We start from the raw sequence: 13,866 nt of genomic DNA, 5'->3' as shown, positions 1-13,866 counted from the left end.
TAGTCTAGGCTATATACTATACAGTGGGCTAGGCGATGATTATGGAATGGTCGATCACTTGAATAGTGCTAATATTGTATGATATATATATATATATATTCCTGTATGGACCATTGAAGGTCAACGCAGCAGTGTATGCAGAAGTGTATGCATTTTGTGTCATTATTAGCTGTTGAAATCCGTCTGCAGAATCTTATATCATTGGATTGTGTACAGGACAAGATTCAGACGACAGTTGTTCTTTACCGAATGGAAAGTTAACTTTGTAAACAAATGTGGACCATTTGCACACGACATCTGAACGCTCGCTCGTTGATGACGCGTTGACTTAACCTTGGAGTGTCCTTTGTCTTGTTTACCTTGAGTGTCTTGTTAAGTCCTCGACAGTGGAAAAAGTTCTCAAGATTTTGCTTCTTAACTTTGTTGTTGGTATCTAAAAGTCGAGATGAGCCTACATCGGTTGATTATTAATTATTACCATTATTACGTGCATAAATACTTTTGAAATATTTCTTAACATTGAAATCCGAAGGACGGTATACACGACGGCAAAACAGCTCGGAAAAACTAAACATGCTTACCGACAATACTGAACAAACATGGCCGCCGATTGTTTGGTTTGCCATGAAAATTTCGGGAATATTTTATCACCAGCAAATTGTAAGACAAAGGAGGTGCTTATCGTGTGACATGGAGCACTTTGCTAAGCAACAGAAGATTAAATCAGATGATACAAATGCATTAAGACCCATTGATGTCGATATTACCTATAACCTGACTTCTCAGTATGAGAGCAACTTCAGTTACAAATCTGCCCGTGAACTAGGCAACGACAAGAGATCCCAAGATGATGATACTTGCGATGCTTGCAAGACTTGCTGGTGGAACAAAGATGGTAACGTGGTTCGCTACACGGAGTCTTCAATTGGTGAGTAACTGAGTGTTTTATTCAAGTATAATAAAAACTCGTTATATATGATTCTTATGTGAAACGAAGCTCCATTAGCCCCCTATACACTATATTGACCGATAGTACAAACAAAGTGTAAAAGTCCTTCCTTTTCAACCCTCAAATGTGTAGACATGTGAAGACTTAATTATAAAGCCTAATTAGCATACCTAAAATGTACCATTTCAGATCTAACATTTTAATTTATTCTGGGCGAGGGCCCCAGATCCCTTCTAAATGGGAGTCGGCTAAACCTACCCCATGACCAAAACCTTTGCCCCTTTTTAAGTCCTGGTCCCCACCCCTACCCCTCCCCACCCCTCGCTCTAAATTGATCCGATTTTCTCTTGACAACTTCCCTATCGAGATGAAATCATCACGTAGCGTATATACGATTTTGCATGGATGCACATGTCTAACGATATTGCAACAATAATGGATTAAGTCACTCGTCCGTCCAAAACAGCTTTTTTTGTTATTTTCGTATCTTTTTAGGTGTTTCGCATTGGAATCATCCTGGCAGCTGGTTGCTATCAATTATCATTCTTTTTACTACAATTGGGCTTCTCATTAACGAGTTCCGAAGAACAATTAATACAAAGTTCGGAAATCCCAAAAAGTTGCTACACTTGCTATCATATACGGCCTTCTTGTGTAAAGTTAGTATTGTGCCTATCATGAGCCTTTCTTCCAAGCTGCGAAGCGCCTTTTCTGGACGTGGACCAGGAAGTTGGGCAACTGCGATCAACGCAAGGTTCATTGTGAGACGTCTTCAATTTCTTGATCCTGCCAAAAATGGTGAGCTCATGTACTACGCTGCTGCGTCATGTCTTAGAGACTTGTGTATTCATATGATTATAACTTTAAAATGATTCAAATTTCCAGAAAAATCTATCCGTGCTATCATAATCATCATCATCAACATCATCATCATCAACATCATCATCATCATCATCATCATCATCATCAACATCATCAACATCACCACCACCATCATCATCATCATCATCATCATCATCATCATCATCACCTTCATCACCATCACCATCGTCATCACCACCATCGTCATCATCATCATCATCATCATCATCATCATCATCATCGTCATCACCACCATCGTCATCATCGTCATCATCAACATCATCATCACCACCACCATCATCACCATCATCATCATCATCATCTAATCATCATCACCATCATAATCATCACCATCACCATCGACATCACCACCATCATCATCACCACCATCGTCGTCATCGTCATCTTCATCATCACCAGCATAACCATCAACATCATATCCATCATCATATATTCACCATCATACTCATAACACGGAAGACTTGGTCAATCGGATCCTTTTTTTCACAACAAGAAACTTTATCCACGTTATCTTTGTTATGTACCGTTGTTTTTCTTCTTGTTCTTTGCAGGATATCCAGGTAAAATATTCCTAGTTGCTTGTCTGGTCTGGCCTGTTCTCTGTGCGGTATTTCGCTGTTACGTCATACTAGGGTTGTCTAATAAGCAAACCACCGAAGATGCCTTGAGCTGCATAATAGCGGGCTTAGCGCAATTCATCTGGGGATGTTTTGTGTTTCTGATATATCTGATGCGGCGGTCTTTTCAGATCCAACTTGATTTGGTCTTGAGATTCCTGAAAACTATGGAAGGACAAACGGAACTATGTCAGCGGGTTCTGCGTCAAGTTACCGAAGATTTCCGATGTTTTCGTCACTGTGTTCGGATCTATATGACGGCAGTGATCCCATTGTGCGTTCTAGGGATAACGACGAACCTCACATGGCAGTACATGCTGCATGCCACGGATGCGAAGCCATCCGAGTCTCTTAACACCCAAAAGTACATCAACATTATGATCTGGTTGGAGATTAGTATGTTCATATGCCTCGGAGCGGTTGCTGTTGGTGGAATCGACGCTAAACACATCTGGGAGATGTTTCAACTGAGCATTTACTGCCTTCAAAGCTCGCATCAACGAAGCCATTGGAATTACTTAATTCGTTACCTCAAACATGTAGAAGAAAGGACTCCGGCCGTTTCGTTCTCAATGATTCTCTCTGTAGTCGGCTTTTATATGGCTGTTCAGTTTGGTAAGCAAGATGTCATATACTGAAAACATAATGATGACACAAAACTATAATCAAAGTGCTACAAACTGGAACCTTAAAAACGTATTGAAATATTTTCACTGTTATATTTTCTATTCAGTGCAAAAAAAAATTCTCAGTCATAATTAAGACGCTATACTGCCAAGTTTCTGACTTGTTTATGCATGTAGCAGTCGATTAATGTTGTCATATATGTACTATACCTTTAACATACTTTGAGGAGATTAAGTGTGTAGCTAAATGCAGGCGCGGCGGAACGGAAAAATTATTGGGGGGCTAATGTGTGGAGACTATCTAAGCGGAGCGCCACCATCGGTTGGCGCGGAGCGTACAAGAAAATTTTGGGCTTTTTCAAACCCCCAGATGGCCGGAAACGGCACTTCCCGAGTGTTTTATGCTGCGAATACCTGGCCCTAAAATATGGGTCTCAAGCCTGCAATTTCTCAGATTGCACGTAAAGTCTGTAAAAACATTGTAATTTGTATATTCGATGGTGTTTTAAGAGAGTAGCTATTACTCTTAGTGTACTCGCAAAGACGTTTTTGAGTGTAGTAAGGGCAGTGGCGGAGCTAGGAGTATGGGTCGGGGGGGGGGGCAAGAATGGTCTGTAGGGGCGCTTTCGACACTATCTAAGCGGAGCGCCACCACAGGTTGACGCGGAGCGTACAGAAAATTTTTGAGTAAAGGTACTCCCGAGATTGCAGGAAATGACCCTCTCCGGGGCCTTGCTAATTTGCAGATAAACGGAGAATAAATAGGTGTCGTCGCCATTTTGTCGGAAAATTACACCGACAGAATATGACAAATGTCAATAGGTATATGAGAGCGCAATAAAATAGTCAAAAATCGCGAATAAGTAAAAAGTAGTGAAAAGCTGAAAAGGGCGCCAGCAGTCCATTTGAGTCCGTCGGGGTGGGGGGGCATTCGCCCCTGACTGTTTATATGGACGCTCGATCCGCCACTAAGTAAGGGGATGTTGGAGAACTGGCTGAAATGAGGCAAGTCATTGGCCTAAGACGAAGTTGTGTTACGCTTACCGGTACTCACACTCACTGCTTCCACTTTCCACGGGGCGTGAAGACGCGGTTGGGGTGACAATGTGGTCTATAGCCAAGGGACGGGCCGAGGGTCCCCCAGCAATTACTAAAATTATTACACCTATAGAGTATACGTGTGCATCGGACAGATCGACCTGTATGCATTGAAAAATGGGCAGATGTACGTTTCGGAGCCATTGGGGGGGCTTATCATGCATTTGCCCCCTCAACTTTTTTATTGGGGGGCTGAGCCCCCCCCCCCCCCCCCCAAGCCCCCCGGTTCCGCCGCCACTGGCTAAATGAAGCTATAGAAATTGTTGCGTCATATTACGCAATTGGCGAAATTCCATGGCTGGTTTCGCAATGGAAAAAAATTGAAAATATTTTTGACTCAACTGACGTCTAGACAAAAAACAATAACAAACAAATCTGAACTCCTGAGACGGCTTCGTCATCTTCTGGAATCGTTTCGTGAAATTAAGTTACCTCAAATCTAAGAAGGCGACCAAAACTAGTTTTATATGTATTAAAGAGTGCTGCATATTATCTGAAGAGGAGATATAATACACTGCATCAAATTGGAATAGCTGAAGCTACAGGAAATCCGGCGGTGTTTATTTGAAATCCACAACAACAACAAAAGCCGAAAAGCTTCGGTCAGAGAAAAAAAAATAGTATCATCCCAAAATTACAGCATTTGGTCAATCGACACTAAGCGAGAACACTTTTTGCGAAAACACCGGTGCATTCGCAACGACAAAGAAGTTTAATAGCGCCCTCTAATAAATTTGTCAGCGGCGCTCTCAATCGTATTGATGACTTATAATACTGGCATTTTAGAACCGATAATTCTCTATACATGTAAATGGTCTTAAATAATATTACACTGGTAATGGCTAAGAAGTTTTTATCTTTTTCTGGAAATAGGACCCAGCGATAGATACCCTACAAATATATTCGGCAATTCTAGACAAAGTGAATCCGTTCAAACCCCTCCATGTACGTACTGCATAATATTTTTGGGGCCTATGGTAATTTATCATATGTCATGCTTTCTTAACCTGTAAATCAGATATGTATATTTTTTTGATGATTTGTTGGTTTGTACACTTCGGGTTAAGTAAGGCGAATATGAAATACCTCTCTACTATTCTTTAAAGTATATATATATTTTTTTATCAAACCGACAAGAATCGCTTACATTGCATGTGATAAGAGGGTTAAAGACTTTTCCAATATTTTTCTTCACTTAATGAAGGTTTGAAAAGTATAACGGTCTCAATGTTTTATTCGCGCAGACCAGTTTTGCTTCAGTATTTAGAACAAAGCAATTACAGAATAACTTACTCAAACTTTTCGACGTCAATTTTGATTGAATGTAAACTACGCCACAGTCATAGTATAGTGCTACAGAACTTAGTATAGCTAGGATTTGAGAATTGAAACGCATAGAAATGATCAAATCAATTTTTAAAAAGCTGCTTTTACTTGTAAATCATAGAATTGTATTAAACTTGAAGACAAATTTCGCTAATAAATGCTTAGATTTTTTGTGTGCCTACAGATGAATACTAAGAGGTAAACCAATTAGAAATCATGGTTGTATTTGGCAAAAAACAAGAAACTGCAAAATGCTTGTAATGCAGTTTTCATTAAAGTTTTACCATCGATATTTCTTAACAATTAAATTCATTCACAGAAAAAAGCGACTGTCAAAAATGGACGACAACAAAGTAACATTTGATATAGTAATTGAGCTCTCCAGCCACGCTCAAAATAAACAGCTAGTTCCGCGACTACTTGATGTAGTCTCTGTCCCTGGACCCACCCCCCCCCCCCCCGCCCCTTGTAGATTTGAAACATTTAAGTTTGTCAACGACAAGTAAGATGGGGCTTCTCCCGTAACCCAGCCTAGGCTTGTGAAGTGATAGCCTGCCACAAGTAACGTTATCATGTCTAGGCGAGGGCTTGTTGGAATGAGGCTAGGCCCGACCTTAGGCGTACGCAGATCAATGGAAAGTCAGTCCCTTAATTCTTTCCTATAAACCAACAATGCCATGTAGCTACGTAAACATCTATGAATAATATAAGTTGACGGGTTTCATTAGTATATAGTAGCCCAATTTAAAGTAGTTTCTTGCTTAGTATAAAAACTAAAGAGATTATCATAGTCAAAAGAGAGTAGGTTGTATTATTAAGTCACGGCCATGGCCCTTCATCAACAGGTGTTAAGTACGTTGGTTTGCTACACTATACGTCTCATACAAAAGGACGTTATAATGTAAATAGTATTGCACAACTCGTATAAATGTTTATTCAGACTGGATCTCGCATGAGCCCATATATAGGAGTTCACGTCGTATGTAGATTTGGTGACAGCTGTTCGTTGGTTGTAAACTCCTTTCTTTTTACTTTTGCATTTTTTTCATCAGAACTCACTTTAATATCAAATAAATCCGAAAAGAAAGAAGAGGTATAATTTGTAAAGACACAGTCGTTTACCGCATCAGTCATTGTAGAGTGCCTTGTCTGGTTGGCTTTATTGTAACAATATCGTTTTGTACAGCTGTAGTGACTATAGTTATACGTAACATCATGCAATGTTTTTTATTGTGAATATTCATTACATGATTTGCATAGTCATTTAAGTTATGATGGTTTGTATAGAACTTCTTTTCAAGTAGACCTATGTTGCTCTCTTTCATCATGAAATATTTTGTGTCCAGCTCGGACCAGTAATACATTACAACTGGCTCATAAGATCATATGTATCATTATGTGCCCCTCTAGTGTGAAACGTTATACACACCTGACGATGATCACACAATCACAGTCTCGATGTAAGGGGGAGAGCGGATCAGTCGGTTCGTTGTTTAGATTTTCGTGCCCAGGTTCTTTCCTGGGTGAATTTTCTTAAAAACTGCTGGTGTATAGCCTTCAACAGCAAACGCTAATATACGCATTCTTGTATAGAGTTCGAGCAACGATTTTTATTGATTTATCGATTTCAGTTAGCGCACTCACATGTAATTGGTTAGGCTAATGATATATTCTAGGGACCATTCAACTGATTTGTATAAATTCTGAATAAAACATATACAGTAATTAGTAACTCTATTAATGCATTCAATAATTTTTTCCAGTGTTATTGTCGATGTTTTTAACAACCCTATCACGTTTCCCCTATATAAATATGTCTTTTTTTTTTTTTTTTTTTTTTTTTTGAAGGCTTATAAAGCTGGATAACAAATGTAGAAAGTCCAGACAGTTTAGTTGTTTAATAGATTTCTGACTGCCCATTATAAAACTTAAAAATATGATAATAATATACTTTCCTACGCGTTAAATCGTTATGCAGTGATAACCAAGTCTCCCCACATGATCGGCAACTGTGTTTTTGTTGTGAATATTCGTCACCAAACAGGCAACAGATTGACATATACAAACATTTCATTCTGACAAAGACTATTTTGTCCGTCACCAATGAAGTTTAGAGCAAGTCAAGAAAATTGTTATTCAGGTCAATAAAAAATATGTTGACTAACTCTCACGTAGTATTTATGTATTTGTAAATGTTTGATATCGTTAATATATACCAGACGGTAGCCGCTGGATGCATGGGGGACCATGCCTCCTCCGCTCCCTCTCCCGCTCCCTACCCCACCCCGCTCCCTAACCCCAACCTCCACCTAAGCTTTATTCCAAATAGCTTACATTCAAAGTCGTCTACGCAAATGTATTTAAAATGATGGAAGCGATACACCATATCCTATCCAAGCCCCCATATAGAAACAACAGGTGAGGGGATATCCCTCCCCTCTGACCCATCCCAGAACATGTTGTGCCCCCCCCCCTCCCATCTTAAATTCGTATTAGAGGTATAGCATATCTGGTGTCACTATAAGTCATATTAAAATAAGCGTTTATTAAACTGAAATACTCTTATTCTTAGAATGGGGACAAAATGTGGTCTCGCCCTCACACCATGAAGGTTGGCTACATGCAAATAATTCGGCACGATTAGTACTCCCATGATTAAGTACGTCTCAATGAGTTTGTCAGTAAGTTTATTTCACCCCATCGAATTTCTTCTTACCAATTGGCTCTCTTATAATTGGCAACATGATAGTATTTTTCTTCTTACATGCAAAATAATAATTAGTTATATCTTTGTATTGGAATAATTTATTTTCACTATGAGGCACACGGAGAAAAGCTCTTATATCATCCTTGTAATGACATTAATATTTACAATTACAGTCCTTCAAGTTCTCTCCCGTATCAGTCAGGCGACAACGGCTCACAACACAGGTAAGAGCAATCTTTTCATATTTCATTATAATCTGTGCGTACTATCGTTGTTTCTACGGGACGAGAGTGTGGTTAGAGACTACCGGCGCAGTAACGAACTTAATCTTGCTTAGCGCCACCATTTTTAGCACGATGGCCTAGGTTCCCATTAGATGAGTAACGAACTTAATCTTGCTTAGCGCCACCATTTTTAGCGCGATGGCCTAGGTTCCCATTAGATGAGTAACGAACTTAATCTTGCTTAGCGCCACCATATTTAGCATAATGACCTAGGTTCCCATTAGATGAGTATTTAGTAGATGATCCTGAGTCAGAAGCAAACGTCATTATGTGTCGATCATTATGTACACGTAACGACGAAGTAAAATGATATAAATCATTGCAAGATAATGATTCGTTAATTTAAGTCAGTTTTGTCGATCATTATTTGGCAATGTAATGACTGCACGTATAATAAAAGTGTTATCGGTCGTTACTTGACAACAGTAATTGTGTCATGAATGTAAGCCTGGACTGGCAAAAGTAAACATCATTATAGCCCCCCCCCCCCCCTCCACACACACACACCACCACCACCTTTGAAATCCTGTTCACACAACTGCTTAAGATTGCGTTAATCCGTGCTGATATTTGATATCGTTTCTTTGCTTCTAAACAAGTCAAACACGATATGCAACTGAAGCCAATCTTCCATTTTTGCCTTAACTGAAACTTCTTATCAGTTTAAGTGGAATATTCATTCCTATTAAATAGATTTTTTGTCAGTAGTTTTCACGTTGTGATGCTCGTGTTGCAAGTAAACCTGGCATATCAGGCAAGACTGTCCTGAATTGAAACACGCGTAATTCTCTTTAAATGAGACAATCGTCGTTCTCATTAACGGTGTAACCTATTGCTTCAGGCAACATCCTGTTTCCTATACTGAAACTTTATCTAAAATATACACATCTGTGAGAAATTGGTAGGAAATTGAGATTTAGCAACCAATATACCGACGTAAAGGTTAATAAACTGAGCTTGCTCTTGAAACTCACATAACTTATTTAAGACACAGTATACACTATATAGTATAGCATTACCGATTTCACCATTGGAAAGTGTATGAATTGAACGTATGCTTTTCTCATTAGATTGAATTCCCTCTTTAGTTATATATTGTTCGAATAGCTTTAAAATCGCATTACTGTGATGAAATAATGACCCCTTTATACCGTTGAGGATTGTAGAATGTCGTGATACAAGACCTTACTTCGTAAATAAGTTAATCATATGTGAAGCTATAATTATATTGTACACGCCTTAAGTTTGTTGTCACGAACTAAAGGGAGATATATATCGTATACGGCATCGTATTATTCAATGAAGTCATATGGACAGTTCACGATGTGTGTGTATGTTGTGTGTATGTTGTGTGTGTGTTGTGTGTATGTTGTGTGTATGTTGTGTGTGTGTTGTGTGTATGTTGTGTGTATGTTGTGTGTATGTTGTGTGTATGTTGTGTGTATGTTGTGTGTATGTTGTGTGTATGTTGTGTGTATGTTGTGTGTATGTTGTGTGTATGTTGTGTGTATGTTGTGTGTATGTTGTGTGTGTATGTTATGCCTCTGTATAGTTGATCTCGGTCTCTCCTCAACCAAGATCAATAGGAAATGCGAACATTTAATATGTATTTAAATATATATTCCTACTTGGGAGATTCATATTCTCATATAATCCTTATTTTTCTGCCAAATGTTCATTAAAATTGATATTGTATATAGAGCATGCAGCGTCGGCTCCAGGATTTTAAAAAGAAGGGATTGTTTTCCCTGAGGTCACTGAGGTCGCCTCCCGTGAAGGGGTGGAGGTATGGAAGACACTCCCCGGGAAAACCAAATTAGAAGTTAAGAAATGAAATGTTGCATCTTTGACGCATATTTAGGCCATAAATTAAGTCTATAATTAGCTCTCCAAGCACGGTTGGACTTATTACCACGTAAGGGGTGCACCACCACCTGGCCCCTCACTATAGGTTACGCGTTTGTTGTCTAACCCTGCATTATGCCTAAAATGAACATCCAGTACCGTACATGGTTTGAGTGTCAACGATAAACAATATTTTAACAGATGAAACGCAAACTGTCTTCAAGACAGAACTATTAATTAATTAATCCATCCATTTACCCCTACCCCCCCCCCACTCCACAAACAGACACACCTTTGACTTGGCCTATAGATTAACGTGACCAGCTTATGCTGAAATCGAGGTTGCTCCCCTGCTATGGTCTCACTATGTCGCAATTATTTCATCCGCGCGTGTTTTTTTCGAGCAATATTAATGTATACTAATCTTGCACAGGGTATCTTAATCTTATTATATTACAATATAAGCTAACTCACTTTTGTGCAGAGATGAAATGTAACGTAATCACAACGCCTACTCGATCCAAATTGTCCTTTAAGAACTAGTGCATAACTTGTAAATGATATCATGACATTTTGTGTAACTTAGTAACACAAAAATGTTCAAGTCTTGAACATATACTCGAATGTCATAAATCTTAGGGGAAAATATACCTGTAAGTTTAACGTTTCCTGACTATGCTAAACACAAAGTCTTCAGTGCTAGAATTTTTACCACATTTTTCATTAAAATCAACCCCGTGAATTCTTTGCTTAAAACAGCAACGTTTCCATGTTTTGATTAGGTAATTTCATCAAGTTATCATGTTTATAAGTATGGTATCTTATTTAATAATAGTTATCATTACTCAAGATAAGATTGTAAACGATCAATTTTTTTTTCACCGAGCAAAATAAAAGCGATAAATCCATGGTTAAAATCCCTCTAAACATTTCGTCGTCTGTTCACGTTTTTCGTATAGTATTAACACTTACATGTTTGCAAACATTCGTTTTGTAAAATAGTCACTTTCAAGAATACCTGACTGTAAGGTGTCTGTAATTTTATTATAATTGTAATGAAATTAACAGACTCGGCTCACAAGTAAGTCTGTGCCATAACTTCACTTGTGTACATAATTTACATATTCATTCCACATTTGGTGCTGGCGTAATCTATAACTTGCACCGATATATCAGGGAGCTGCTACTCTGTTAGAGTAGCAGTTCGTTGCTTATATATATATATATATATATATATATATATATATATATATATATATATATATATATATATATATATATATATATATATATATATATATATATATATATATATATATATATACTGAGCTCGTAGTTCAAGACAACAACAATATATATATATATATATATATATATATATATATATATATATATATATATATATATATATATATATACTGAGCTCGTAGTTCAAGACATCAACAAAATAAAGCCTTGCGACACAGATATATATAGCATACTCAGAAATTCTAAATTTTTTGGTAAGATTATCAAGAACGTTTTACATTTAAATAAATTCGGCATTGATGACTATTTGTATCCCTTGCAATGCCCGTAGCCAGGAAACTTTGGGGTTTCGGGGCGGGGGGGGAGCGAGGCGCGGGGGTGGGGGTTGGGACAAGTCTGAACGGGGATCGAGCAGGTCTTCTGTTCTAGGCCTGGCTACTGGCGTGCGTATCCCTTCTAATGACGTTTACCATAATCATTTTTGGAAGTGAATACTATAATTTTCGACTATACCTTTGTTTATTATTCCTTTTCACTATTGTTGATTCCCTTTTGTCTCCTGTGACAACATGCAAACAGTTGCAAAAATTTGCAACCAATACTGCGAAAGTATATAATAAGACACGGAAGGTTAAAAATTCACAGGAATGTCCTTTAAGTACGGATCCGTCACTTGGTAACAACCTTGTTTACAGAGTCCATATAAATTAGTTAATAATAATAATAATCCTGCATGTCTGAAATAATATTATAATTCACTCTAAACATTATTACACACGTTTTGTTCCGTCAATATTATTATTCACGTCAGAAACATTCAATACACGTCGACAGATTCAATTAACAGACGGAGTGTTACGCATTTCATGTTTATATTTATTTGTTGAATGACGAAGGCAAACGTCTGATACAGATCGACGTTTCTGTCAGAAAAGTCACATTAAATTTTTGATGAAAATTAATCACTTTTTCCTGAGATTTCAAAATCATCACCTGTATCTAAGAAGCCTACGTGACTTAGCTGCGCATCACTCGGCGATCGCTAATTGTTATAATCATGTTAAAAAAATGTGTTTTTTAAAGAAGACATTTCCCTAGAAAATCTAAAATTTGGATTTTGTTTATCGTCATAACATTCACTTGGATCAAGGTCTCACCACGATAACAATTTTCTCCTAATGTTAATATTAGCATAACGCCGAATTTCGAGCTTTAATTATCATGTTTTATTTATGTATATACCGACGCTTGTATTTCTCTGTGGTATGGGTTATTTATCTATATGGGGATGGGTTCGAACCTTCAGGGTGTTACCACTGAAATTGAATTATCTGCCTTCATTTTTTGGCATGAAATCTATATTAACTATAATATATACGCCTTGAGGTAATAAAATAATGAAGAATAAATTGAAACTGAAATGAAGAACCATGTTAAGAGTTTTATCACTGAGACCAAATGACCCCCTTCCCACCTCCCTCGCTACCAATTAAAAAAATTAACTTGTAGTATACTAGCTTGTCTTTATTAAATTTAAATTATTGAATGTTTCGAATATCTTCAATTTAATAGATAAATATTTCACATCATTTAATACAATACGTAAACTCATTATACTGTTTTGTTTTGTTTTGTTTCGTATCGTTTCGTTTCGTTTTGTTTTGTTTTCTTTTGTTTGTTTTCTTTTCTTTTCTTTTCTTTTGTTTTCTTTTGTTTTCTTTTGTTTTCTTTTGTTTTTCTTTTCTTTTGTTTTCTTTTGTGTTCTTTTGTTTTTCTTTTCTTTTCTTTTCATTGTCTTCTTTGTTATCAGTTTCTTATCGCCAATCTCTCATAGTAATGACAAATACTAAAACTAAACGTTTGAAAGGCACGTATATAGGTGTATATGAATCTTATCTTCCGTGTTTCCATGTGAAAATAGCTACATCCTAACACTAGAAGAATTATATCAATATGATTTTCTGTATATATATAAATAAATGATTTAATAAATTCTGATGACTCTCGATAGCGTTAGATACACCACTATAGGCTGACCGTCTATAGCTACCGAACGTGCCAGGACATGTCATTATTAGCTTGGCTCATTATACGTCATACAAATGGATATTATGTATGGAAATGCCTTTATGTATATATTAATTAAATATATATAACGTCGTGTCAGGCTGTGGGTGTCAGTTTTTTTTTTCATAAGCATTTCTCGCTCTACTGACGAAACGGCGCCGTTATTTGTAGTTTAGTCACGTCTTGGAAAATCCATCGATTACCTTTTGTCAAATAA

General features: G+C 37.4%; 1 protein-coding gene across 1 annotated transcript; it reads left to right on the top strand.

Annotated features, from left to right (window-relative positions):
* Positions 1-19: 19 nt before the first annotated feature.
* Positions 20-7,230, top strand: LOC139959493 (uncharacterized). Its single transcript, XM_071957148.1, has 3 exons — positions 20-928; positions 1,445-1,747; positions 2,383-7,230. Exons 1-3 carry the CDS (start codon positions 574-576, stop codon positions 3,084-3,086), a joined length of 1,362 nt encoding a protein of 453 aa, XP_071813249.1. The 5' UTR covers positions 20-573; the 3' UTR covers positions 3,087-7,230.
* The last annotated feature ends 6,636 nt before the right edge of the window (positions 7,231-13,866 follow it).

This window comes from Apostichopus japonicus, chromosome 19 (genome assembly GCF_037975245.1).
Source record: "Apostichopus japonicus isolate 1M-3 chromosome 19, ASM3797524v1, whole genome shotgun sequence".
NCBI lineage: Eukaryota > Metazoa > Echinodermata > Holothuroidea > Aspidochirotida > Stichopodidae > Apostichopus > Apostichopus japonicus.
Note: the sequence above shows the minus strand (reverse complement) of the source record. Positions and strands in the feature narration are given on the sequence as shown.